General features: G+C 36.5%; 2 protein-coding genes across 2 annotated transcripts in view; both read left to right on the top strand.

The window, feature by feature from the left end:
• The first annotated feature begins 942 nt into the window (after positions 1 to 942).
• LOC145986713 (uncharacterized) lies at positions 943 to 18,396 on the top strand. The gene is made up of 2 exons (XM_083121037.1): positions 943 to 1,015; positions 15,443 to 18,396. Exon 2 carries the CDS (start codon positions 15,447 to 15,449, stop codon positions 16,455 to 16,457), a length of 1,011 nt encoding a protein of 336 aa, XP_082977163.1. The 5' UTR covers positions 943 to 1,015; positions 15,443 to 15,446; the 3' UTR covers positions 16,458 to 18,396.
• Positions 2,330 to 27,238, top strand: part of LOC145986712 (selenoprotein N-like) — a 202,514-nt gene continuing 177,605 nt past the window's right edge. Inside the window, exon 1 of the mRNA XM_083121036.1 lies at positions 2,330 to 2,350. The gene's annotated coding sequence lies outside the window, so the exon portion shown is untranslated. The remainder of the gene's footprint in view (positions 2,351 to 27,238) is intronic.

Here is a 27,238-nt window from a genome sequence, read left to right as displayed (position 1 = left end):
TTGAGTATAATATGTTATTACAGCAACTACAAGAAATAATTAACAAACACCAATGTGAAGAAGTACTTTAAGGAAAGTAAAATAAATAACATCCCTATATATTTAACTTTTACCTGCATTTGACTTTTTTTTTTAGGAATGCTCTACAAAATGATCCCCACCGACCCCATTGACTGATATTATGCATGTATTTTTTTTTATAATTTATTTAACAATATTCCAGATATAGCATGAAGAATTTTACATGGGAATGAAACGTGGTTGACTTGAATAAATGCCTATTTGGTGATAGATATACAGGATGTACGAAACAGGAAGGAAACGTTTAATGAGGCATAACCGCAGTAAATTTGTGCACATAACCTTGGGTTTGGCTTTGGGAAGTTAAAAGATGAGTGCTTCAGGTATTGCATAAAGGCACTCGGGAATGAATTTCGTGGAATAGTTATTCGCTTCTGATGTTAGGTTCCATTTATTATATATTTAAGAATATGTAGCATAGAATAGTTAGGTGTATGTAGTTTGTTCCTCTCGTGGTTAGGATTCCACTTTGAACTGTAGGTCCAGTCCCGATTAGCTCATCCGAGCATGCTCAGATAAATTAATCGCCCATAAATAAATATACAATTTTTTTATTATTTATGAAAATAGATTTCTGGATATTATTTTATATTGAACATAAAAGAGGGGTGGGGGCAATTTCCCCTGGTGACAACAAGGTGAAGCGAGATGGCGAGATGAAGAAATACGCGTCTGGGATAATACATTTCTTTTGATACGAATACTACATAGAATTAGTCACATTCATGGCTAAAGTAATGATTTGTTATGCAGACTCGGCCTTATTTCTTTTACGTACGGCATACATTCGAAAATACGTACACGTAGGGACACAGCATTGCAGTGGGATACAACACTGCATGTTTGATCATGTGACTTGGGAGATGACAGATGAAGTGAGTAGAAGTCGTGGTGAAAGTGATTGCGTTCGAAATACATTTTTTTAAAAAAAGAGGTAAGTAGCCCGGGTTCTTGAAGTATATTTGTACCAAACCCATAAATCGTATGCTCTTTGAACAGTGTATTTTCGTATTACGTAAAAATTGTGTGGCAGTAAACAATATATTATGCAGTAATCCCGCAATGCAAAATACATTGCGTAGGTGTTACTGATTGACAACGATGGAATAGTGAATTATTTGCTCGAAAATATTATGTATGTGCATAATATACCTAATACTAATAAGGTTATTGTCATAGTAAAATCCAGCAATTATCATTGAAAAATGCAGACACTTTGATTTCTGTGTTGGGGTGCTACTCGTGTACTCTTGTTCTTTGAGTTTATTATGACATTTTAGAATGAATTTCATCATGAGAAGAGTAATAATGTGGGCGAAATGTTAATATTCGTACCAATCCATTCGTGAATTTTCTTTTACCTTATTCTGGTAACAAACTTGAGAAGTGAGCTAGAAATTTTTTCGGGGTTCATCCTGAAATCCTCCACCCTCGGTTTCGGTAGAGATTTTTTTTGGTACTACTTTACTATACCTGAGACACCTGGGAATGATTTCTTTCGCACTTTTTTACATTGCTAACGTACTATTCTGCATTGCGGAACATTTCTTTAGGTGAAATAATGAATTTATAACGAAAATAATGTATATTTCTTACATTAACGAGTACTTACTGTTGTTCCTTATTTCCCACAAACCATCCACGGGTAGCCCCAAAAACCATTGACGTTAGCCCAAAAATTCACAATAGCCCCACAAACCATCACGGGGATGAGGTATGCCTACTAGGTTAGGTTAGGCCTGTTAGGTTAGGTTCCACTAGCACTCCTTTCGATCAATTTAGCATATATGGACAACATCGTGGCGGCAGCAGCAATAGCGCATCAGAAATAGATTTTCGTATAAAACCACATGGATTCGCATTAAAATGGACCAAAACTACATTCCGGAACATCAACAACACTCCAGAAAATGAATTCCGTAAGTACTTTCTGCTGTAAATTTGAAGGAATCCGTCTCAGGTATAGTAAACTGAACGGAAAAATTAGTAGTGAGTTAAAGGAGTGCTAATGGAACCTAACCTAACCTAGTAGGCATACCTCATCCCCGTGATGGTTTGTGGGGCTATTGTGAATTTTTGGGCTAACGTCAATGGTTTTTGGGGCTACCCGTGGATGGTTTGTGGGAAATAAGGAACAACAGTAAGTACTCGTTAATGTACGAAATATACATTATTTCACCTAAAGAAATGTTCCGCAATGCAGAATAGTACGTTAGCAATGTAAAAAAAGTGTGACCCGTGGATGGTTTGTGGGAAATAAGGAACAACAGTAAGTACTCGTTAATGTAAGAAATAGACATTATTTTCGTTAGAAATACATTATTACACCTAAATAAATGTTCCGCAATGCAGAACAGTACGTTAGCAATGTAAAAAATTGCAAAATAAATCATTGATAGGTGTCTCAGGTATAGTAAAGTAGTACCTTTTTTTTTTTTTTAGCAAGATTGTGTGTTGTAAATGGCATGAGGGTAACACTTTATTATACCGGAGGCGGATTTCTTCAAATTTACAGGAGAAAGTACTTACGCAAATCCTTTTCGGTAACAGATTCATACATCGGAGACACATTTCTTCATTTTTACAGAAGAAACTACTTACGGAAATGAGTTTCTCTAAGGTTTCCAACGTTAGTCGGGGTATTTTCTTTCATCGTGGTATCTATTTGACCAGGAAATCATGTCAGTGTTTCCAATACTTTTTTTTTAAACTATGCTTGCCTAACCAAACCTAACCTTATCGGAAATGGTTCGTGGGGCTATCCGTCAGCTACCCGTGCATAATGTACAATTTGCACACATGACGAACACGATAGTAGGTATTTTTCGGTGAAGATGGTTGGAAACAATGATTTTCGAAAACAAAAGAAGTGATATCGCACCGTTACGTGCGTTTGGTAGCACTTAGTAAAATGCGTTATTTTAGTAGAAAAAGTGTTTGTTTTCATGTAAAAAGCATAATGGCACCTTGAACTATGTTCCGGAATACACAATTAGTAAGTACGAACCAGGCGATACACAAAATATCCGATTTTAATGTGTCTCCGATCTATGAAACTGTTACCCGAAAATCTATTTCTGACGTGCTATTGCTGCTGCCGCCATTTTGCTTTCTGCATGTCGTCGAGAAAAACCGATGTTGTCCGTATACGCTAAATTGAACGAAAGGAGTGCTAATGGAACCTAACCTAACCTAGTAGGCATACCTCGTCCCCGTGATGGTTCGTGGGGCTATCGTGAATTACTCTTTACGTCAAAAATTCAATTTTTTTGGTTAAAAAATTTCGTGAAATGTTTTTATTTTTTAAAAAAAAATTAGGTATTTTTCGTTAGAAATTCATTATTTCACCTAAAGAAATGTTCCGCAATGCAGAATAGGGCTAGAGTCTAGTTTACGTCCTTCTTGCATGTTTACAAGACCATGCTAGCAGACAGCCGGCGCTCCGTCATCCGTAGGGTAAGTAAGTTTTTCTTTTTACACTTTCTGTCACCAACCATTCACGGGAACGAGATATGCCTATGAGGTTAGGTTAGGTTCCATTAGCATAAATACAAAGAAAAATTAATATTTTCAGTAAGAGACGCATTAACTTGTCTTGCCTAACATGAAAAAGCTCTCTCCCATGACGTCAGAACACAATGTTGCTAAACTGTTGTGCGATAGGTGACACCCATTCGGGGAAAATGGCGTGTTCCGTGGAGCTGCTGTTCTTATGGTAGGGTTACGTTACGTTATTTTTTCAAATTCCATACTCGACCGCCAATTATTACATGCAGATTCGTGATTAGGAGTTCACAATTAGCGAGTAAGTGAACTTTCATAGAAATTGGAGAGTGGTCCGGTATTGTAAACTCGTTCCTTGTAAATTGTTAAAAACAAAAGGTCAAGATTGTGTGTTATAAATTGTTAAAAACAAAAGGTAACCGTTAGATATAGCGAAAACACATTTCTTCAAATTTACAGGAGAAAAGACGGGATAGTACTTACAGAATTGAGTTCCTGTGGACTTTTGGAAGCTGGGAATAGTGTTTTTTCTATTTGTGCAACTTATTCGGCCGGTAAATAATGTAATTTTCAACATTCATGTATCTCCGTTGCACGATAGCTCATGCCACCATTACCGACAACTACGTGAATCAAATGTTTCGTGCGTTCGATTATGTAACCTCCTGTCAGTGTAGCAACCACGCGGTAGTTTTACAGGATGACGTGTGAGTGTTTTTTTTTGTTTTTTCAATTTAATTTTCTGTTTGCCTAACCTAACCTTCCATGAATGGTTTGTGGATCAATTTTAGCCTAAAAACCATGATTTTTTGGTTTTACAAGATGACGTGTGAGCTGTTTTTTTTTGCAATTCAATTTTCGGTAATTATGCGATATTGCCCGAACACCTCGTACTCGTGTATTTCGTTAATTTTAGCATTGATACTTACCTATTCTTCATTGCGGAAGATTCTTTAAGGCGAGGAGGGACAATTTCCGCTAGGTCTTCCTCGCTGGGGCAACTGCTGATCACTGTTGCCAACTTCGCTCTTTTGGAGCCAGATCTGGCTCTTTCGTGCACTCGTTTGACTGTGAACTGTGGCACCCGCCCTCTGCCCCACTATGATGCCACCACTGGCTCCGGCCCATAAATACCAACTTTTGCCATGAGTGTACATTTTACACGTGACGTGATATTCGTATAGCTATAGGCTGCGTCACCCACCTCTTCTTTCCTCCCCATGTATTTTTATATATAGCGCTGTGGCTAAGATGAAGATGTTATCCGGGAACCCTTTATTTTCGATTTTATATTAACATCATTGGATTATTGAGATGGGTGATGCCGCCAAATCTAGGCGGTGAAAACTAAGAATAAATTGCCATCACTTTAAAGCTAACGGTAATAGCAGCTCTGACAACTAAAATTATCTTAGTAGGCACTTTATGCAGCCTTCGTTAATCTAGCCCCTTGAAATTCCTCTTTAGCTATATTAATGGTAAAATTTATCTCTATTATGCACATCAGGTTTGGCAACACTGCCAGGATGGCCGTAGGAGGCAAGGAGAAATGCACTAGGCTTATGGGACCATTATGTTTTTCGTTCTCTCGGGAATATCAAACATCCGATGACGTAGAAAAGTACATGGACAGAAAAAGGACACGTTGAACTATGTCATAGTAGTAGGAAAAGTCGAAACTCCCATTTGATGAGCCGTAACTTGAAGTTGAAGTTGATGTCCCATAAGGAATACATGGGATTCTAATTCATCATATATTTCAAAAATCGTATAAGGCTTAATAATCAACTTAGGAAACCGCTTCCACTTGCCACATGGGGAGAAATTCATACTCTTCATTTCTGGCGGAGATATTTTTAGTAGCATTGCTCATTCCGACGATATTGGAATAAATGCATGCCTGGTGCGTAATTGTCCCTCTTCGCCTTAAGGTAAAGTTATGTCTTTTTCCATAAAATAGTGTCAACTTTTCATATTACGAGTCATTATTTGTCTTCCTTGTTTTGCTTGGGTAACAGACATTATGGCGTGCCCTCCTCATGGATCATCGTTTGTCGTGCTTGTGTTTTGTCGATTTGGAGTGGGTATGCAGTGTTTCAACCTTCTTCACCAAAAAATACCTACTTTCGTGTTCATGATGTCATCACAAACCATTGACGGATAGCCCCAAAAAAACATTCACGATAGCCCCAAAAATTATTCACGATAGCCCCTCGGATCAATTCTGGCAAGGTTAGGTTAGGTTGGTTTAAGTTAGGTAAGCATAGTTAAAGAAAAAATTCTCATAAAAAATGGCAACACTAGCGAGACCGCGTGACTTTCGACATTCCCGCCATCTGCAGGTACATAATGGAAACAACGGCATAATGTTGTTGCTTTACAGAAAATGCAAGTTCCTTACATAAAAAGTGATTATTTTTTGTTCTGCAGCATGCTATGGTGAAGTTTTCATTTTCCGCGAAAGAAAATACCTCGAAGAACTTCAACAATGCTACAGAAACTGATTTCAGTAAGTATTTTCTCCTGTAAATTTGAAGAAATCCGTTTGGGCGATATCGCATATTTACCCAATTTTCTGTTTGCCTAACCTAACTGAACCTAACCTAACCTTCCGTGAATGGTTTATGGATCAATTTTCGCTTAAAAACCTTTTGTGAATAGTTTGTGCGGCATTTATCGGTTCATAAGTTTGGTAACACTGCATATCAGCTGACGATAGACAACGTGAGTCAAGATTTGGCCGCCAATTAGCAACGACCAATAAATACTTATAATGTTAAAATAACACTTTTTTCATTGAAAAAAAAAGTATTCCCAAGTGAAAAGAATGTGAATAGTTCCATCAACATGGAAAGCCAACTAGGTACGATTTAGTGTATGCATGTCTTAATCTACGAAACCCAGCTTGTCATTAGTTTGAAATGTCCGTTTGATACCCTATTGACTATTTCTTGTAGTACAGATCCATCACATGCTTTAAAATTCAGAATTCAGTAAAGCAGTTATTTTGTAATGTTGCATTCACATGTATAGCTATCATATTCACGTTAAATCAACAATAAAATTTGGTTAGATACGAAAGTTAACTAGGGATGTGCAGGATGAAATTTTTTGGTTTGAGTTGGGAACAGAATGGAAAATTATTCCAACATAAATTTTCCAACACTGACGATGTCGAACTACAAACGATGCGTCTTGTTGAAGTGATCGTTCTTGCATTTCTGGAATAAATTTGATAAATTGTCATTTAGGTGTAACTTGTTTGCTATTTGTTGCTCTCTCTTAAATACTGTCCCAAAAATTTAAGAATACCAAAAAAAATATGACATTTTATGCACATACATAATACTTTTCATTTGGTTACAATTGCAATCTTCACAAGTTGCACCAGAGGATAAGGAAGGCATTGCAAATGCTAGAAATGAGTGAAAACTTAACTTAGAAGAAACTAATTGGCATGTTTGAAAGTTGCAGAAGGTACTAATTTGTGAGAAATTATATGTTACAACTGTCTGAAGTGGTTAGTTTTTTTGCCATGGAAAGTGCAGTATACTTGCGCATGATAGGAACGGAAATGTGGCAATACAAGGGAATTGAATCTAGCTCAATTTAAGTTCTTGGATTTTACATTTTTCAACATTATACACTTAATGTTCTGAAATCCGAACAAAGTGACATGCAAAAATAAGTGAATTTTTTATGTTTTCACCTTAGTCTCAAGAAAAGAAAATTTAAAATGAAGGTTCCACTGTATTCACACAGGAGCATAATTGAGGGGCTCATGAGTAAAACATGGGTACTACTTTACTATACCGGAGACACCTATCAATTTTATTTCACAATTTTTTACATTGCTAACATACTATTCTGCATTATGGAACATTTCTTTAGGTGAAATAATGGTAACACTTTAGTATACGGAGAATGATTTCTTCAAATTTACAGGAGAAAGTACTTACGCAAATCATTTTCTGTGGCGTTGTTGATGTTCGGGAATGTAGTTTTGATCCATTTTAATGCAATGCATGTGGTTTTCTACAAAAATCTAGTTCCGATGCGCTATTGCTGCTGCCGCCATTTGCTTTATGCACGAGAGCACAATACGCTCTCGTATTGTCCGTATATGCTAAATTGAACGAAAGGAGTGCTAATGGAACCTAACCTAACAGGCATACCTCGTCCCCGTGATGGTTTGTGGGGCTATCGTGAATTTTTGGGCTAACGTCAATGGTTTCTGGGGCTACCCGTGGATGGTTTGTGGGAAATAAGGGACAACAGTAAGTACTCGTTAATGTAAGAAATATACATTATTTTCGTTAGAAATTCATTATTTCACCTAAAGAAACGTTCCGCAATGCAGAATAGTACGTTAGCAATGTAAAAAATTGCGAAATAAATCATTGATAGGTGTCTCCGGTATAGTAAAGTAGTACCAAAACATGGTAAGTGACATTTTGGTCATTATTGAGTTACAAAGTAAAAAGAGCCATCCTTTAACTTTTGTGTCATGCATGTTATGCAATTTGCACCGGACTCATTGAATCCACATGAAATGGTAAACACAACACAAAAACAAATTTTCTACAGTGTAGCTTCTAATAATGTCTTAATGCAGCTTCAGAAACTCAGTAGCATAATGACCAAAATGTCACTTGGCATATTTTACTCCAGAGCCCTTCAATTATAAACGTAAAGAGTGCAAAACCCGACAAGTTTAATTTGTATACACAATAAGAATACAATACATGAATAGAATCCAATTGTGCAGAAAATGAATGTGTATCATGCACAAACCACTTACACAATGTACATTACATGACATGGTTTCTCACAAATTGATAGATGAAATATGCAAATTAGTTACTCCAAATTTCAAACTTACTTTCACATTCTTTTTGTATGAAGGTATCACTTGCATTGTAGAGTTGATGTTCGTGTTGTTTACTGTTGTTAGAAACATTTAAACCACTTTCTTATTCTTTTTATTTTGACGAAGATGAGGCACCTGTTGTAAAGAAATTTGTTCGTATTCCATTGCAATAGGGTTTTTCATATAACATTGTAAACATTTTTAGAAAATATAACTTCAAAACTGTTTTTAAATCTCTGAGAAAAAGAAATATTGAATGTACATTTAATGAATATAAAATTAGGTAGCCAATACCAAGAGATTATGTAGGGCAAACATCAAGAAAAAAATAATTGGCATGGAAACGATTTAGATATTACAAATTTAGACCCATGGATAGGTTTATCAGCTCACACCATTCAGGAGAAGCATGTAATTAAAAATATAAAAGTTTGGAAAAGCTTATTGGGAGACATAGATTTAAATGTATGGGAGGCTTCATTCATTGCAAGAGAACACTGGAAGGAATTAAATAACAAGAATGACAATGTGACACCTCTTTTTCACAGGTGGCATAAGCTGTCACCTTTCAAATTTAATAAAACAGAAGAGATACAGAAACTTTGTGGAGAAAGGAAGATTTTGAATTACCTGATGAAATTTAGGATTAATAATTACAATTGATTTGATCTTCAGTTGAAAAATAGGTTGCTTGTTTCACAGTCGAGATGTTAGGTTCAGACAATGAAACATTGTTGGCAAGATTCATTGTATAACTTCTTTTTGTTAAATTTTTCCCATTGTTATAACTGGAACATTGATCACACTAGAAATAAATGTCTCCTGACCTCCGCCCCCGGGGAAAAAAAAAAAGGAGAGTGGGACAGTGAACATGTAGTGAAAGTGCTGGAAACCATTTGGAATAATATGTTGCAGTAAAGTGGGTGATACAATAATGAAAGACTGAACATAGGCTCTAGTTTAAACCCAGAGTTGGCTGAATTGGTAATGAATGAATGGGAAAAGGAGGAGGAAAATAATTCTTTTTTTTGGAGATACGTGGACGATTGTATTTGCATGTGGAGGGGAAAAAAAGAGGCAGCTGGACCTATTTGAAATAGATGAAGAAGCAAGTGGGATATTGCTGGAGCTTGAAATAGAGCAGGAAGAGAAGATAAGATTCAGAGATACATTGGTGAAATGGGAGAAAGGAAAGGATATTGAGGCCGCTTGGCATCAGAAGAATGTGTGTTCCGTCACAAAAGAAGTGATGTGAGTGTTGGAACAAAAATAAATTTTTTAAAGAATATGGAAGACAGAATCAAGGAAATATGCACAAGATAATGTTAAAAGGATAGCAAAATAGATAGCCTATGGGAACAGCTGGAAAAGAATGGCTATGAGAAGGAAGACAGATTTTACATAAACAGAAGAATAAAGAAAAAGAAAGAGAGTAACAGGAGAGGAGGAAGAGAAAGAAAGAGGAGAGGAGAAAGAAAAGGACTATGGGGAAGGCCACATAAAAGATATGCAAAGTGCTTAGGAAAGCAGGCATAAAAACATACAGGAAGGGAGGATGCAACATCTTAGGATTGAGAAGAACTCAAACATGAAGGAAGAAAACAGAGAAGATGAAGGGATTATCTATGAGGTGAAGTGCAAAGAATGTGATACTGTACACATAGGGGAAAGAAAAAAAGAGACTGAAAGACTTGTTGAAGCAACCAGCCTAAAATAAGTGTGTTTATTTGACAGTAAATTCTGCCTTGGTCAGCATTTTCAGTGTTCTATTGCAACGACCATAAACTAGAAGATGTATTATTTTACTTTCACATTCATTTCCAGAATTCTTAACATTTCCGGTACTACTTTACTATACCTGGGAATAATTTCTTTCGCACTTTTTTACATTGCTAACGTACTATTCTGCATTCCGGAACACTTATTTAGGTGAAATAATTGAATTTGTTAGGAAAGTAATGTATATTTCTTACATTTACGAGTACTTACTGTTCTTGTTTATTTCCACACACAACATGGCGATAGCTTACCGTTGATCGTTCCTTGAGCCAGAAAAACCATTGACGTTAGCCCAAAAATTCACGATAGCCCCACAAACCATCACGTCGACGAGGTATGCCTACTGGGTTAGGTTAGACCTGTTAGGTTTGGTTCCATTAGCACTTCGTTCTTTCAATTTAGCATATATGGACAATACGAGAGCGTATTGTGCTCTCATGCAGGAAGCAAATGGCGACAGCAGCAATAGTGCGTCAGAAATAGATTTTCGTACAAAACCACATGCATTCGCATTAAAATGAATCAAAATTACATTCCCGAACATCAACAACGCTACAGAAAATGATTTGCGTAAGTACTTTCTCCTGTAAATTTGAAGAAATCTGTCTCAGGTATAGGAAAGTGTTACCACATTTCCTTATGGCATAGGATTTACACAAAGAAAAATATGTTTATATATAAACATACGTAAATAATCCTTATATATAAACGTAAATAATCCTACTAAATTTTATTTTTGTATTGTTATAAATAATCATTAATTCAGGCAACACCCTAATTGCAATACTTATATAATCAAATTTGAATTGAAAATTATACTGTAGTTAAGTATTACGTATCTACCTATTAGCCGATATTAGTTAGCCCCACCCTGAGAATTTGACTCCGAAATCTGTTGCCCACCACATTACTCTCAAACATATTATGGTGGTTTTTAGTAAATGTAGCTGTAGGGAAGCTACATTTTGGAAGAGTAGCTGTAGCTGTAGCGAAGCTACTTTTAAAATGTAGCACTCTGATCACTGGTAATTTGTGAGTGTTTTAGGGCCAATATAGCTGTATGCCAGTGGAAAATTGGTTCATACACCCTATACTGAAACATGTGATATTTTTACTATGAAAAATATTACCTTTCTAATTTTTTAATATGATGTTTGAGATGTATTGATTAGGCTCTGTAACAATTTTCATTGTGGTAAGACATGGGATTCCCTATCAAACAATTATCCGAAGTGGAGTGTTTTTTTCATCACAACTTATTACTTTATTTTTAATTTTACCAGTGACATACTTTACAGTCAGATCCAAAGATAAATCACTAAGAATAAGTGCCATTCTCTTAGCATATTTATACATACACACGTCTAGACGCAAGAATATCTGAAAGTTCCTTATCTGGGATATTCCTTTCCAGGTATTCCTGCAAGTGGTGTTTCCTGTCAAGTAATTGACATTTCACTTAACAGGTGATTGACAGGTACATCCAACAGTAGGTGAATAGTCCATCGCCACTTTCATTCTACGTGTATTAAACAATGTGATGATAATGAACTGAAATACCTGTTTTGAATCAACATAATTTCACTCCTTACAACAACACAGGATGTACAATAAAAAATAAAAATAATAATTTCTAAATGCTAAAACATTGGAAATATTAAAATTGACCTCCCACCCCCATAGTCTAGCGAGAGAATTGCTGCCTTGATATCAATGGGTCGCAGGTTCGATCCTGGTGGAGATAACATTACATTAAGTCATTAAGATTCCACTAGAATGGAAATTTTACTTTTTAAGGTTTTCAGTTGAAATGTGTCTACCATACTACAAAAATCTAGGGGGCTACTGGGGGGCCTGAGGCCTGGTTTAGGGGCTTCAGCCCCCCCCCCCCATAGCACCATCCCTGTGTAAGACTAGAGACAGAAATGTGATGCTCAAGCACACGAGAGGAATGGGACATGACCAGGGGCGCCGACTTGTCAAAATTATGGGGGGGGGGGGGGGCTCTGCTCACTGAAATAAATTAATGAATGACTCACTCCCTCCCTGTTTTAAGTTTTGGCCTCAGTGATCGGAATCTCGTAAAAGCCCATGAATTCCTCAAAAATATTAACATTTTTATTTACAGTTCGAATGCAAAATTTTAATTGTTTACGAATGGATATGTCACAAATTTCGTCAACCATAATAGCAAAATATTCCCGACTTTTAATATCTGCTACCACGGAGCGCAAAACAGATCTTCCTAATATATCAATGATCTCGTTCTGAATGTCATGTGAAAGCCATTTGTAGCCCGAATATCCGATTCACTCTCCTAGTTCATGCACATCTTCTTTTGAAACTCTTTTTTTGTAAAAATGTTAACAATACTCATAGTTATATAGGTATAAGTCGTGTGTTTTGCTGTCTCTAATCATAGCTCCCCAAAGTTGATGGTTTGACGGTCTCAGCCCCCTCCCCCCCAAAGTTGATGGTCTAGAACATTTCAAATGTGTATTTAAAGTTCATGTGGCACAATTCAGAGTAAACTTTACAAGAGAAGCAAAATAATACATTAGATCCTCTTAAGCAAAATTATTTTGAGGGCTCTGCCCCCACATCGTTAACATTGGGGGGGGGGGCTCGACCCCCCCCCAAGCCCCTTGGAGTCGGCAGCTATGGACATGACATAGATTGGGATGAGGCTAATTGGATAGGGAGGGAGAAGAGAGAACTAGTTAGGAAATAGAATGAGGCCAAGGAAATAGAGAAGAAAGGAGAAGACATAATGAACTGGAATGGAGGAATTAAGATAAAAAAAGAATGGAAGAGCTTTTTAGAAAGAGGGGAAAGGATAAGAAGGGATATGGAAAGAAGAAAGAAAAGGAGAAGGAAGAACACGAAATGATGAATTGCTCCACATTCAGATTTGAGGGAAATAAATATCTTCTTGTTTGTACTTTATTTCATTTGAATTTGGTTCAGAGTCTGAAAAAGACCTTGCTATAAGATTGAAGCGTCATGATTACAGTGTGTTTATTAATATTGTACCTATGTAAGTGGCATATCAATTACTTTATTTAAAGATTTTTCTACTTTCTGAGTAGGTAAGAGTGGTGATATAGTAATTTTCTGTTAGGACTGTCTTTCTCCTCTCCAACAATACCTAAATCATCAAAATACTCCACATAGTTTCCAAGATATGACATATTTTGTGTCACATGGTTAGTTTGTTCGTCCACCCAATTTCTGAAAATCTTCAAATTTTCAAAAATTTGTAACTCAAAATATTTGTTGGGCAAGTCTAATATTACATATTTGTCATATTGGACCAAGTTTCTATCAGTACAAATAATTTGAAACAAATCCATGACTATGAAGCAACCTGCTCCGGGTGATTTCCCATGGAATGACCCGTGTGTGTGTGTGTGTGTGTGTGTATGTGTGTGTGTGTGTGTGTGTGTGAGAGAGAGAGTGAGAGAGAGAGAGAGACACACACACAGAGTTTATAAAACACACACACACACACACAGAGTTTATAAAATAGTTGAAATGTTGACAGTTTTTTAAGTGTTAGATTTTATTTAATTCTTGCTTTCTGTTAATAATTATCAATAAGATTTCATACTTATATCATTCTTGCATTCATGTTTTACCTTTATTTTGTATGTTGCTAAGGCTCGTACCCAGAATTTATTTAAGGGGGAGGGCATAGATTCGAGTATGTGGAACAAAGGGAAGATCAGAAATGCTGTGAGGTTGATTGAATTACGTTATTTTATGTTGCTTTACTGTCAAGTTTGTCTAATCCCGACGACGAGGATGAGCGATGATATGATGAAATTCGTGAAGGAACGCACTCACAAAGAACACCTATGGGTACTTTAGTATTATACGGACTACCTCCAATTAGTACGCTATACGTACCTAACCTAACTCAACCTAACCTAACCTTCATATCTAATTAGTACACCATAAAAACCTAACCTAACTAATTAGATATGAGGTTTAGGTTAGGTTGAGTTAGGTTAAGTACATATAGCATACTAATTGGAGGTAGTCCGTTTAATACTAAATTACCCATCTATGTCCAGTCTGAGATTTGAACCAGGAACCCCTTGTGTCGTAGCGCACTTTGCTAACCACACACCAATACTATGACAATATTACAGACAGAGATAAATGTACGATTGTAGAGTTGCAACTTATGGTTCAAAGTAACAACAAAATTCAACTCACCGATACACCTCATCCCAACAATGGGCAACACAGTCGCTGTGTCACAGAGCGTACAGCTTAGTATTTATTGATTACATTCAATTCTCCGAAGCATTCAAATAGTTCTGTGTTCCGCAAATTAACAATGTTTTCAAATTTCATTTAGTTTTCTTATACCAGCGCCATTGAAAAGTCATGATAATTGTATGTTTAGAAAATAATATATCTATATATTAAATGTTATGTATTAGTTTTTATTATTACAATAAAGAACATGTCCAAATGTGAGTTAACAAAAAAAAGAAAAAGAACGAGACATTTTCGCATCATGACTGCAGACTTCTGTACATAACAAACACATCCATTTATGCAAGAACAAAATTGAATTTTTTACAAATTTGCAAAATCGACGATGTTAATTTTGAAGCTTTTTATAGGTTCACCAGGTACAGGCCTGGCATAGGCCATCACCTTGTAATCAAGGGGTCCCAAATTTGATACACACATGGGGATACATAGTGGATGCGAGCCTGGATAAAACTCCAGTTACGATTATCCTATCTGCATAAAGTCGAAATTAAAGCAAAACTGAAACTTACCCTCTAGTAACACAAGTCAAAATAATTTTAGTTGGAAACTGGGTCTTTATTTTCTCCAAAATTTGTCTATGAAAAGTATAGAGACTATTGTAGTAATACAGACAAGTATAAAGATTCATAAATAACCTTTTACATATTGTAGAATATTTTGCTACTTTTGGGGAGAATTCACATCGAAGCGACAGGTGACATGTGTCGCTTGAGGATATATCACCAATAAAATTTAGGCTTGTGCAGGCTGTCATGCCCACTACGATGTGAAATATTGCTGCTGATTTGCTCGCTCCAGAGCAGCATGTCGCACTTTGGTGTCAATTCTCCCAGAGTATAAAAATTCAGTGTTAACTAAAAATATTGTAGCTTCCATGCATGGCATTTTAATAATGTTGATTGTGGATGTTTCTTTCAGAAAAATGTCAGACTTCATGTTTCCACCACCTGAAGAAACAGTGCCGCTTGGGAACTATGTCATAGTTACTTGGGACCTAGAAACAACAGACAGGCAATTTGACGACCTTATATGCCAGATAGGTGCATACTGTCCTGGCTATGTAATGTTTAATCAGTATGTTCTCCCTGTCAAATTCATCAATCCAGAGGCTGCCAGTAAAATACACCTACAGGTAATAATACATGATGGACAGCGTGCACTTATCGACACAGTTTCAAGGCAGGTGCTTGATGCCACGGATGAGGGGACAGCTTTGATACGGTTTATGGAGTGGCTGGCAATGGTTCGCGGTTACCATGATGGTGTCGTCATGATTAGCCATAGCACCATCAAATTGGATGTGCCTGTACTGCTCCAGGCACTACAACGCCACAAACTAGACCAAAAATTCTTTCTGATAGTGAAGGGCTTCGGTGACTCATTTGGCCCTTTCTCCATGGAATATAGGAATCACTTCCAGGTACTTTCTCTCCAGTCACTATACACTGCCATAGTCGGCCCACGATCGGAACAACACAATGCAGTCAGTGATGCCGAGGCCGTTTACCATTTGCTGGAGAAGTCATTTGGACACCCCTTAACATTGAACATCCCTCAGGTGCAGCGTTATTGCTACACTCCACGAGTTATGGTATATTACGTCGAGTGGAAGCGGCGTCTTATCGAGAAGAGCAAACTAATGAAGCCTCTCGTTGCACACATCACCAATTGGAAGGTTGCCGGAGGGATAAAATGGGACCTGTTGACTATTGGATACGACTATCCAACAATTTTGTATAAATATAATGTTCTAGGAGAAGACAAATTCTTACAGGAGCTTAGGTATCAGATGGAGTTGAAGAAAAAGAATGATTTCTGCTACCTAACACACACTTCCGAACTGGACACAGAGACCATAATTCAAGGTATAGTTGAACACTTCCGAAAGAAGAACGAGGAAGAACAAAATAAAGCAGCAATTGAAACTAGTTAAAATGCTTCATGCAGGTTGTGTGTTGTTTTAGTTTTGTTTTGCATTGTAAATGCAACATGTCATATGGGCCGTAACCATGGCACTACAGAATAGCAAACTTAAGGGAAAGGATGGGCTGCAACATGAGAAGATAACTCCATTGCCATGTTATCCTAAGTAGTGCTGCACCAGATATCTTTTCCCTTAAGTTATAAATCGTGTAACTTTTAAGACGAGAGCTAACAAACCTCCAAGAATTTTTAATGGTTGTGTATCACCATCTGATGTATTATTGGGGTGACTAACACATATTATCCAAGTAATTATAATAAAAAAAAAAAAGCTTCCTTTTTTTCAGTTTTATAAGAAGTGCACACAAGTTTGTTTCTGTGGAAAGCCTTGATTGCTTTTGCAACAGTTACTGTGTTGGATGCTGTTTATATTACCAAATATAATATTGAATATTTTTTATAGTATATAACTTCATATTTGAAGTCTATGAATATAGTTGACATACATGAATGCAAGTCCCTTTTTCATTGCTGTGTCGAAGTCTTGCCGATTGTGGTTTGTTTGAATGTTGGTAAGGAGAATATAAGAATGAATTGCTTTATGACCATGGCCGGAAGAAGCTAATGATAATGATTCATTTGTTTTGGGTGAAGCATTGGGGATGACCAGGTTCTATGAGGTTTCTGGCATTTGTTGCAAGGAGTATGACAATCACCGCCAGTAATATTGGAAGTATTGCTTTCTTGTTGATTGTCTACCGTGAGGTATATTTTACTCCCTTTTTGTGTTCTGTTCATATGCAACTTTTTATGAAAGACTGTGCATGTTGAATGATTATTCCAAAACAACTGAACAGAAGCTTCCATATACACTGTGGAAGGCCTAAGCTGCATGTTACTGCATTAGAAATACTTTATTTATTTTTATAAATTAATCTTGTGAGCACGTGCAGTATCTTGATGGAAGGGGAGCATTCAAATGTTTTGACATACGTTAAATGGTGTTTTTTTAATTCTTTTAAGTTTCAATTCAACCTTGTATTTATTGCATTGCAAATTGTTGCACATTACATTCTGATTGTTGTGTTTTGACAACTTTTTAAAAATTTCTTGTATGAGGTATTTGTGTATAATTTACCTAGAGGTTTTAATTTTGGTAACACCATCATGTGCTATGTTAAGCAGTATATACATACTTAAGACTTCTTCAGCAGCAGGAGGATGCCCTGTAAAAAGAAAAGAGAAATCAGTGTTGCTAGAACATATAATATTTTAAATTGAGTTTAGTTTATGATGAAGTCATATATCAGCTTTAATATTTTAAGTGGCAACTGTTTGTAAGATCAAAGTTTTTAGTTTTTTTTTCTTCATGAAAATACTCAGTTGTTATATTGAGAGAAAACTATTGTTTTTGGGAAATGAAATAGTTTTTACTTCCAGTGAAAGGTAATAAGTTATTAAAATAACTTTGAATAAGAAAGGTTCACCACATGACTATTTTTCAAGATGGAAAATATTTTTCTTTCACATTGTTATAGAACTGAAATTGTTGCGAAGGAATGATAGGTCTGAATACATACTTATATTCAGGGAGATAATCTATCAGTTTTTGATGTTGTCATTGTTATTGCCTAGCTTGTAGAAAATACAAAGGAAGTGGCAAAGTTTATTTTGAGCATGTAGGTTTAATTATCTGTTGTCAAGTTGTTGTTTTCTTTTGCACTGTCGCATAATATTTTATTCAAATTCAAATTATGGACAATCGGTTTCATTTAAGCCGATACGATGAGAATGATTGCCTAAATATCTGTTGGATAATCAGATGTCCCCACCTTGCCCCTGATGTCCAGTGTTGTGAAAATGCAGTGGTATTGGTTAATTGATTTTGTTATGAATTTAACACACTATTATAACCACTTAACTAAATAAAATACTTTGTGCAATGGTAACTTGAGAACATTTTTTCATTGATATATTCTGTGTTGAAAATAAATAGTACAGTGGAGCTGAAACAGGTTTAGGATACTTTTGGATGGATATTTTCTGTTCACCCTTATAGACTGTTTCTTGTGTATCTTACTTTATGATATTAATTTTATAAATAATCTAGAAAAACATAGAATCTCAGTAAAAAAGTTCTTGTGGTGCAGTAATTCTGTACATGGTAAGGGGTGTTCAATAATAATCCGCACAAGGTCGTAGACAGCAGCACCAGATGCCCGATGACAGACTCAGCTTGAAGACCAGACGGAAAGATGCGTCAGTAGTGCACCAACAGGCACAGAAACGAGTGGTGTTATCGTGACCCTGTTTGACGGTGGGGATGTCCTCGAAGGAAGACGTGTTGCGGGAACATGTGTACAAGTTCTACGTGACAGATGAGAGTAAGGGGAAAATGTATACAGTAAGGCATTTTGTAGCCGAGGGAGTGCCGCGAAGAACTATCTACGACATCATTAAAAGATGTGAGAGTGGGATTGAGTGGAAATGGCAGTCGGGATCAGGACGACAAGCACGTATTTTCCCGAACAGGGAGGTGCAGCAGCTGAAGAAGACACTTCAGAACAATGATGGTGTTTCAATGCGTATGGTGGTGCGAAAATTCAAGTCTTCTGCATCCATGGTCCACTATGTAGTGCATAAGAAGACGGGCATACAATACAGGAAGAAACAAACCATCCCCAAGCGCACAGAACAACAAATAAGCATGGCTCAAACCAAGTATGGCCGCCTGTTGCGGAAATTTAGTGGTCGTGCTTTCATCTTGGATGATGAAACCTATCTGACATTAACCCATTCCTCCATCAATGGAAATGATGGATATTACACTTCGGACCCTTCTCAAGCTCCAGCTAGTGTTAAATTTGCCACTGAGAAGAAATTTGAAGAGAAAGTGCTGGTGTGGATTGCCATGGGTCCAAAAGGTCTCAGCCAACCGTTGGTGCGGAAATCTGGATTCTCTATCAACGCCCAGACGTACCTGGACGAGTGTGTTAAGAAGAGACTGATACCTTACATACATGACGACTATGAGCCAGAGGCCTATGTGTTGTTGCCTGATCTAGCATCATCGCCTTATGCCAAGGTCATTTGTGCACATCTCCAGCAGGAAAATATTGAATTTGTACCGAAAGAAGATAACCCCGCTAATGTTCCGGAACTTCGACCTATCGAAAATTTCTGGGCAATTTTGAAGGCTGCTGTTTATGCTAAGCAATGGCACGCAACAAACACAGATCAGCTTATTCGACGGATCTGGTACTTTCTCCGGAACATTGATCTGTCTGTTGTACGAAACCTTGCAAGATTCACCAGACGTATCGACAAGGTGCGTCGTGACTGAGTTATTGAAAGCCGTTCGTGATGCCACAATATTCTCTGTGCTGTGCCTTCCTATATGTCGCACCTTCTTACCTTTTTCTGTATGTCTTGTTCAAATATATTTCTCACTGAACCATGTGCGGATTTTTATTGAACACCCCTTAATATTGAATCTGCATACAATGTAAAGTGGTTGTATCACTCGGTAAATGGGCCATCACTATGTTTAATCAGCTTTAGACATGAAATAAAATGGCCACAAAAGATACCTCTATACCACATCATTAACATTTCCTTTCTCAAGAATATGTAGGATGAAAGAAAAGATATTGCAAATGGTGGATATGTTACCTGGTAATACTTCTAATGAAAATAGTCATGGACAATTTGCTGAGCAATACTAGTGGATCCCACTGTACAAGGAGTGTGAAGAAATCTGTAGCAAAGGCCACGGTAGTGTTAACAAATCTCTACACACAAGAAAGTAGGGCATGCCCAGCAGGCCCGTAACCAAGATTTTTTGAGGGAGGAGCCACATCCCAAAATGTGCTTCATGTATGTGTGTAGTGTACACATATAATGTAAATAGATTAGAAAATATTTTAAATGTTTTTATTGGTTTATTATGTTGTAGATTGTTTTTAATTCTTGTTTTCTGTTAATAACGATCAATAAGGGCAGTGAAAATGGGGAAATCATTGCCTCTGATTTTCCTGAAATTTTAATATGTGAAACTGTGAGAGAGTCTTAGAAATACATATTTTTTTTCTATTTTAATTTTCACTTGAGATATAGCTGTTCAAAGTTGACCGTGCGGCAAATGTTTTGTATGTCAATTTTTCAAAATTGCAATATCTTCTCATCAAATAGAGATAAGATAAATGGATGAATCTTTTTTTGTTTTGAAGTATTTGTGTTTCTACATATGGTAAATGTCTTGTTATATCGAGACACATGTCTTCATTTTTACAGAAGAAACTACTTACGGAAATGAGTTTCTGTAGCATTTTGAAAGTTCGTGGAGGTATTTTCTCACTGTAGAATGCTGCACAACAAGAAATAAGCACTTCTGATATAATAAACTTGCATTTTGGGCAATGCGACAACATTATGCCGTTGTTTCCATTATGTACCTGTAGATGGCGAGAGCGTCGAAAGTCATGCGGTCTCTCCAGTGTTTCCAAACGTGCCTTTTTTAAGGGATTTTTTTTACTATGCTTACCTAACCTAATTTTGCCGGAAATGGTCTGTGGGGCTATCGTGGATGTTTTTTGGTGCTATCGTGAAGGTTTTTGGGGCTATCCGTCAATGGTTCGTGGGGCTATCGTGAATGGTTCTTGGGGCTATCGTGAATGGTTTTTGGGGCTATCTGTCAATGGCTTGTGGGGATATCGTGAATGGTTTTTGAGGCTTTCCGTCAATGGTTTGTCATGACATAATGAACACGAAAGTAGGTATTTTTCGGTTAAGAAGGTTGGAAATACTATATACCCATTCCAAATCGACAAGATACAAGCACAACGCAGGATGATCCACAGCTGTGCACTTCATATTGTATGTTCCGCAATGGAAGAAAGGAACCAAAAGAGTTACTCGTAATGTGAAAAATCAAAGTTATTTTCATGTAAAAAGCATAATGGCACCTTCAATTATGTTCCACAATACACAATTTGCAAGTACGAACCATCCGAAACACAAAATATCCGATTTTAATGTTTCTCCGATATAACAGACATTTACCCTACATATAAACAAATAATTTCAAAACCAACATTGGAACACCAATGAAAAATAAAGTTTTTTTTGAGAAATTGTTTATCTCAAAAACACCAATCTCAAAAATTCTAAAAATATTACAGGAGTTGTATATCTAAGGGTACTACATATCCTGAAAAGGGGAGCACGCCATTTTGCTCCTTGAATTTTTAATGATTTTTTTTTTTAATCCATTTGCGGACATATTTGGAATTATGGAAATGTGTTGGACATATTTGGAACCATGGAAATGTGTTGGAACAATTTGGAACCTTCCAGAATGTAACGGAACATTCTAGAACTGTCTGGAACCTTCCAGATAATTCCAGAATGTAACAGAATCTTCTAGAACAGTGGTTTCCAACTTCGAAAGGTCCGAGGGCCAAAATTATATCCAGCAGTTGATAGGCGGGCCGCATTTTTTTTGGGAGGGGGATTAAAAATTACAATAATTGTAAGTACTGAACTGAAAATGTAAAACTTTCGAATGACCTAAATTTCTAAAATGAGGCAATAAAACAATGGAATTTCAAATCAAAATTGTATAATTACCATTTACTTCACAAAAACCCAATACTTATTGATGAATTGAAAGAAATTAAAGACACACCATACAAATAAGAATTCTTCATAGTAAGTGCTCAATGTGAAAATTGAGCCCGATCTGCTTCTTTTATTAAAGTTGTATTTGCATTTCTGTATTTGAAAGTCTCAGAAGGTGAAGCAGTGAAGAATCTGCCAGTCTGCTTCTGTAGCGGTTCTTGATGAACTTCATTGAAGAAAAAATACTTTCACACGCGTATGTGCTGCCAAACGTCGATGTCATTCTTTGCCCAAAACTACGAAGGTTTGGAAAGCGTTCTTTTGAAAGGTATTCGAAAAACTCTGCAACCGTTTCTTGCCTAGTTTGAAGGAACACATCGCCTTGCAAATCACGCAATTCAAGTTGGAGAGAAGCTATTTTAATTTTCAATCTTACGTTTTTTTGGAGATATGGCTCATTTCGATATTTGCACAAACTTTAACAATCAGTCACAGTACAATCCGAGTTGGAACACTGGAAATCTCTTTGTACTTTGTGCGTAGTAAAACAGATCTCTACAGCGCATCTCTGCAGCTTGTTTCTAAACACAAAGAAGGAAGCCTTCACGGAAGCGGCAGAGTTCATTCCACATAGCGAAGGGATGGAGTGCTTGGTGTGAAGAGAAAGTTACGTCACTTTAGATTCTTCTGATTATCATTATTGACTGCAAAATAAATTCTACCTGTGATATTGTCTTCTTTCATAGAGCATCCGTTCATTTAGTAAAAAAAGAACGTATTTTAATAAAAATACATAAAATTAATGTATTTTGCAAACTGGCTTCGCGGGCCGCAGAAAAAGGCAACGGGGGCCGCATGCGGCCCGCGGGCCGCCAGTTAGAAACACCTGTTCTAGAACTGTCTGGAACCTTCCAGATAATTCCAGAATGTAACAGAACCTTCTAGACTTTCTGGAACCTTCCAGATAATTCCAGAATGTAACAGAACATTCTGCAACTTTCCAGATTGTAACAGAACCTTCTTGAATTTTTCAGATAATTCTGGATGTTTGGGCCTAGCATATAAAAGGGAGAACACATGGAATTCACAGTTCGGTTGTCAACAGGTAAACAAAGAAAATAAATTTGTTGTCCAGCAGTACCTGAAAGCTTTTGTGCAAGGATTGCTCATTGTAGGTGATTAAATAGGATCCCAATTCATAGGTTTTTGTAAGAAATCTGCTGAGAGGAAAAAATGGTTTCACAATGGGAACAGAACAAAATTAAATGTGCAGATTATGATCATGTGCACAAGGAAGTGTGTTACAAAACAAGCAAGAGACCAGACTTTATTGTGGTTGGCGATCTAAGTGATGTGTTTTCTGAGAGGTTTCCTAATGACGGATTGAATCCAAACTATCACGTGTGCTCCAAATGCTACAATAGATTACATAATAAAGAATATGAGCCACCTACTACTGTTGCAACTGAAGATGGTAGTGACACACCCTTTGACTCTGAATGAAATTTGATGCTCGCAGCATTGCAAACTGCGGTGGAAATGTGCAAAAAGTAGGATTTCCTGCTGACGTCATAAAATTTCATTTCTCTGTCACCCTAGACATTGCAACCAAAAAAAATTAGCCTCCTCCGACATATCTGTGTACGTTGAGACAAAAAGTTCAGAGAAAGTTGTTGTAAACCAGGAATTGAGAGAAATTTTGGGACAAAAATATGCTTTTGTTCATTTTTTCCTCCACCCTACATGACCCCCCCCCCCCTTCTTGCGTTTCTTCAGATTCGTGGTGTATTTCTTTCAACCGCAAAAACATGCCAAAGGACCATGCTCTCTTGTGTTAAAGTCGTATTCATCTCAGACATTTCGTTACCAACTTACAGCTATTTAACCTTTCGAGTCCCAAGGCCATTTTCACAAGTAAGCCTCACGGTCCCGAGCCGATTTTGAGCAAAATGCAGAGTTTCAATTAAATGAGTGTAGATCGGAGACTAATTGCCCTAGAGAGATGAGTGATATACCGTTGTACGCGGAATGAACCAGAGATTCAGACTATATGAAATTTATGCAAATTCGGCGTATATATGGAGGGGAGGGGGAAAGGGGGGAAATCCCCTGAAAATACTTTTTTTTTTAAAAAAAAATGGGATTTCGCCCCCTCGAAAAAGTACATGACAGTGTTGACATGCACATGAAAATGATCGCTGACATGTAAGGAACACAAAAATATTTGCATTATTATCATATGACCAATGTAACTTGAGTTGTACCCTGTCCCGGGTGCTGCATCAGCAAGAGTTCATTCCATACTAGATGCTGACACTAAATCTATTCAGCAACTGTTCAGTGCTTATAATGGACTAGGAGGGGTACTGTCTTTGTTATATTAGAACTGTTTACTTTTAATTAATTAAGCAGTGTCTTATAGCATGGATGCATAATATATATTGCATAAATCAATTTATAAGTGTATTAATGTAACATTTCCACTGTTCCAAATTTGTCCGAAAATGGACTTAAAAATATTAATTAAAAATTCGAGAAGCAAAATGGCATGCTCCCTTTTTCAGGATATGTAGCACCTTTAGCTATACAACTCCTGTAATATTTTTAGAATTTTTGAGATTGGTGTTTTTGAGATAAACAATTTTTCAAAAAACTTTGTTCATTTTTTAATTGCTGTTCCAATGTTAGTTTTGGAGATATTATTTGTTTATAATATGTAGAAACCCAAATACTTCAAAACAAAAAAAGATTCATCCATTTATCTCTACTTGTTGAGAAGATATTGCAATTTTAAAAAATTGACATACAAAATGGCTGCTGCATGGTCAACTTTGAACAGCTATATCTCGAGTGAAAATTAAAATAGAAAAAAAATAAAAAAATACTTGTTTCTCAGATTGTCTCACATTTCACATACCAAAATTTCAGGAAAATCAGAGTGATTCCCACCCCTCTGCCTATCTGGAGATGGATTCGGCCATTTCATCCTTCTATTACAGGGTGTCTACCAGTCAAGAAATCAAGAGGTAGGTCAAATAAGTCAAGAAATTATGCTTGTGGTCAAGAATGTTTGCTATTTTGTACAGTATAATGAATTTACATTGTTGTACTGGATTTTGATAAAATTGAATATTTGGAAATCTAAAATTGCATTGAGTTGTGGTTAAGATTTGTTCATCTGTTTCTTAAGAATTAAATTCTTGTATGCATGAAATTTTGTAAAAATGTTTAAGTAATGTGGCCATTCCTCTTCCAGGAAGAAGTCTGAAGGATTAAATTTTACATGCATTACTAATAATTAGGGCTCGGATGTTGAAGGCCTATAAATTGCCAAAAAGAGACCTATAAAAGGAGCTAAATATATATAAAAAAAGGAGCTAAATATATATAAAAAAAGGTGCTAAAAACGGAAAAAAGGACGTATAAATGTGATCCAAAGTAATTAATAACCAGTTTTAAATACATATTTAATGCATATGCGCGGCACCTCCTTATCTGACTTGAGATATTTGCAGGCACGTGCTGTCTGGTCGTAGGCCTATACAACGTGCTGAAAGCTTCAAAACAAGAGAAAGTTGCCAGTTACAGTGCTACCTTACAGACAAGTTACGGTTAAAGGACCTTGTACCGTACCTGCTTCAGTCGTCCAAAAAAGTTTTCGTCTCATTTCAGGGATGGTTCAAATATATTTATTTCTTTACTACAGAAAGGATGTTTAAGAGGTAATGAACTGGCGATGATTCGAATTGATACTGGGCAGTAAAGACCTACTGGAAAGAAGGTAAAGTTGCAAAAAAAGCTGTTAAAACCTAAAAAAGGTAAAAAAAAGAACCAATAAGCCAAAAAATGCCGAAAGAGGACAAATAAAACCCACCTTTTTCTAGCCTACAATGACCCAAAATTAACATATATTATGTTGGGCCTCGTCTTCGGACACTAGGGAAAAAAAGGATTTTTCCTCAACTTCCGAGCCCTACTAATAATTAAAGCAAGTCTAAATCACTTTGTTGAAGTACAGCTTCAGTTTTCATCTTAACTGGCCTTGCAGTAGGGGTTTTGCATTAGAAATATATATTTTCTTAATTTCCAACTATACCTAAATAGGGAGCGATAAATGTTAAGAAAATTGTAAAATGGTCAAGAAAAAGGAAAGAACTTTGGATTTGTTATTTTGGTAGACATCCTGTATTAGTATCACATTCATCTTTTATCTTTATTTTGTATATGTTGCTATAAGGCCCATACCCAAGAAATTTTTTAAGGGTGAGGGGATAGATCCCAATATGTCGGACAAAGAGAAGATCAGAAACATTGTGAGGTTCATTGATTTTTTATTTTATTTTGTGTTGATTTTCTGCTAAGTTAGTCTTAATCACGACGATGAGGATTATATGATGAAATTGATGAAGAAATACACTCACAAAGAACACCTACCACTCCTCCACAGTGGTCGGCGAAATGCTGTTGGAGTATGAGGTGTGATGATAATGCTATGGCTAGATTGCAGCTAGAGCTAAACATACAATTGTAAAGTTGCAACATTATTGTCCAAAATAAGGGAATACACCAATACACCCCCCCCCCTAAAAAAAAATCTGCCTCACAGTTGCTTACAAAGGTGTTACACGGCGTACAGTTAGTGCTTTTAGTTTACATTCAATTCTCCTAAGTATTCGAGAAAGTTCTCTGTTCCGCAAATTAACAATGTTTTCAAATTTAGTTTAATCTTATATTAGCACCACTGAGCAGTCATGATAATTCTATGTTTAGAAAATAATATATTTGTAAATTAAATGACTACGTATTAGCAATTATTATTATAGTAAAGAACATGCCGAAATGTGAGTTAACAAAAAAGATACATTTTCCTATCACGACTACAGTTAGAAATGATCCAGGACAGGGATTAAAAGGAATGGACTGTCCTGACTAAATCGTTACATCAGGATATCTGGTAGCCTTGCATTAATGGTGATAAAACTTAAAATTACCCAATATTGCAGACTGCAGTTCTGGAGCCTGCCTCTCTACAAAATGGACATATTAATGTATGCTAGGACAAAATTTTAATTTTTACAAATTGAAAAATCATCGATGTTATTTTTGTAGCTTTTTATAGGTTCACATTTAAATATTTCATTTGTCGAGGGGATACGGGCCTGACTCTTTGGG

Source organism: Lepisma saccharinum, chromosome 4 (genome assembly GCF_977018435.1).
Source record: "Lepisma saccharinum chromosome 4, izLepSacc3.1, whole genome shotgun sequence".
Lineage (NCBI taxonomy): Eukaryota > Metazoa > Arthropoda > Insecta > Zygentoma > Lepismatidae > Lepisma > Lepisma saccharinum.
Note: the sequence above shows the minus strand (reverse complement) of the source record. Positions and strands in the feature narration are given on the sequence as shown.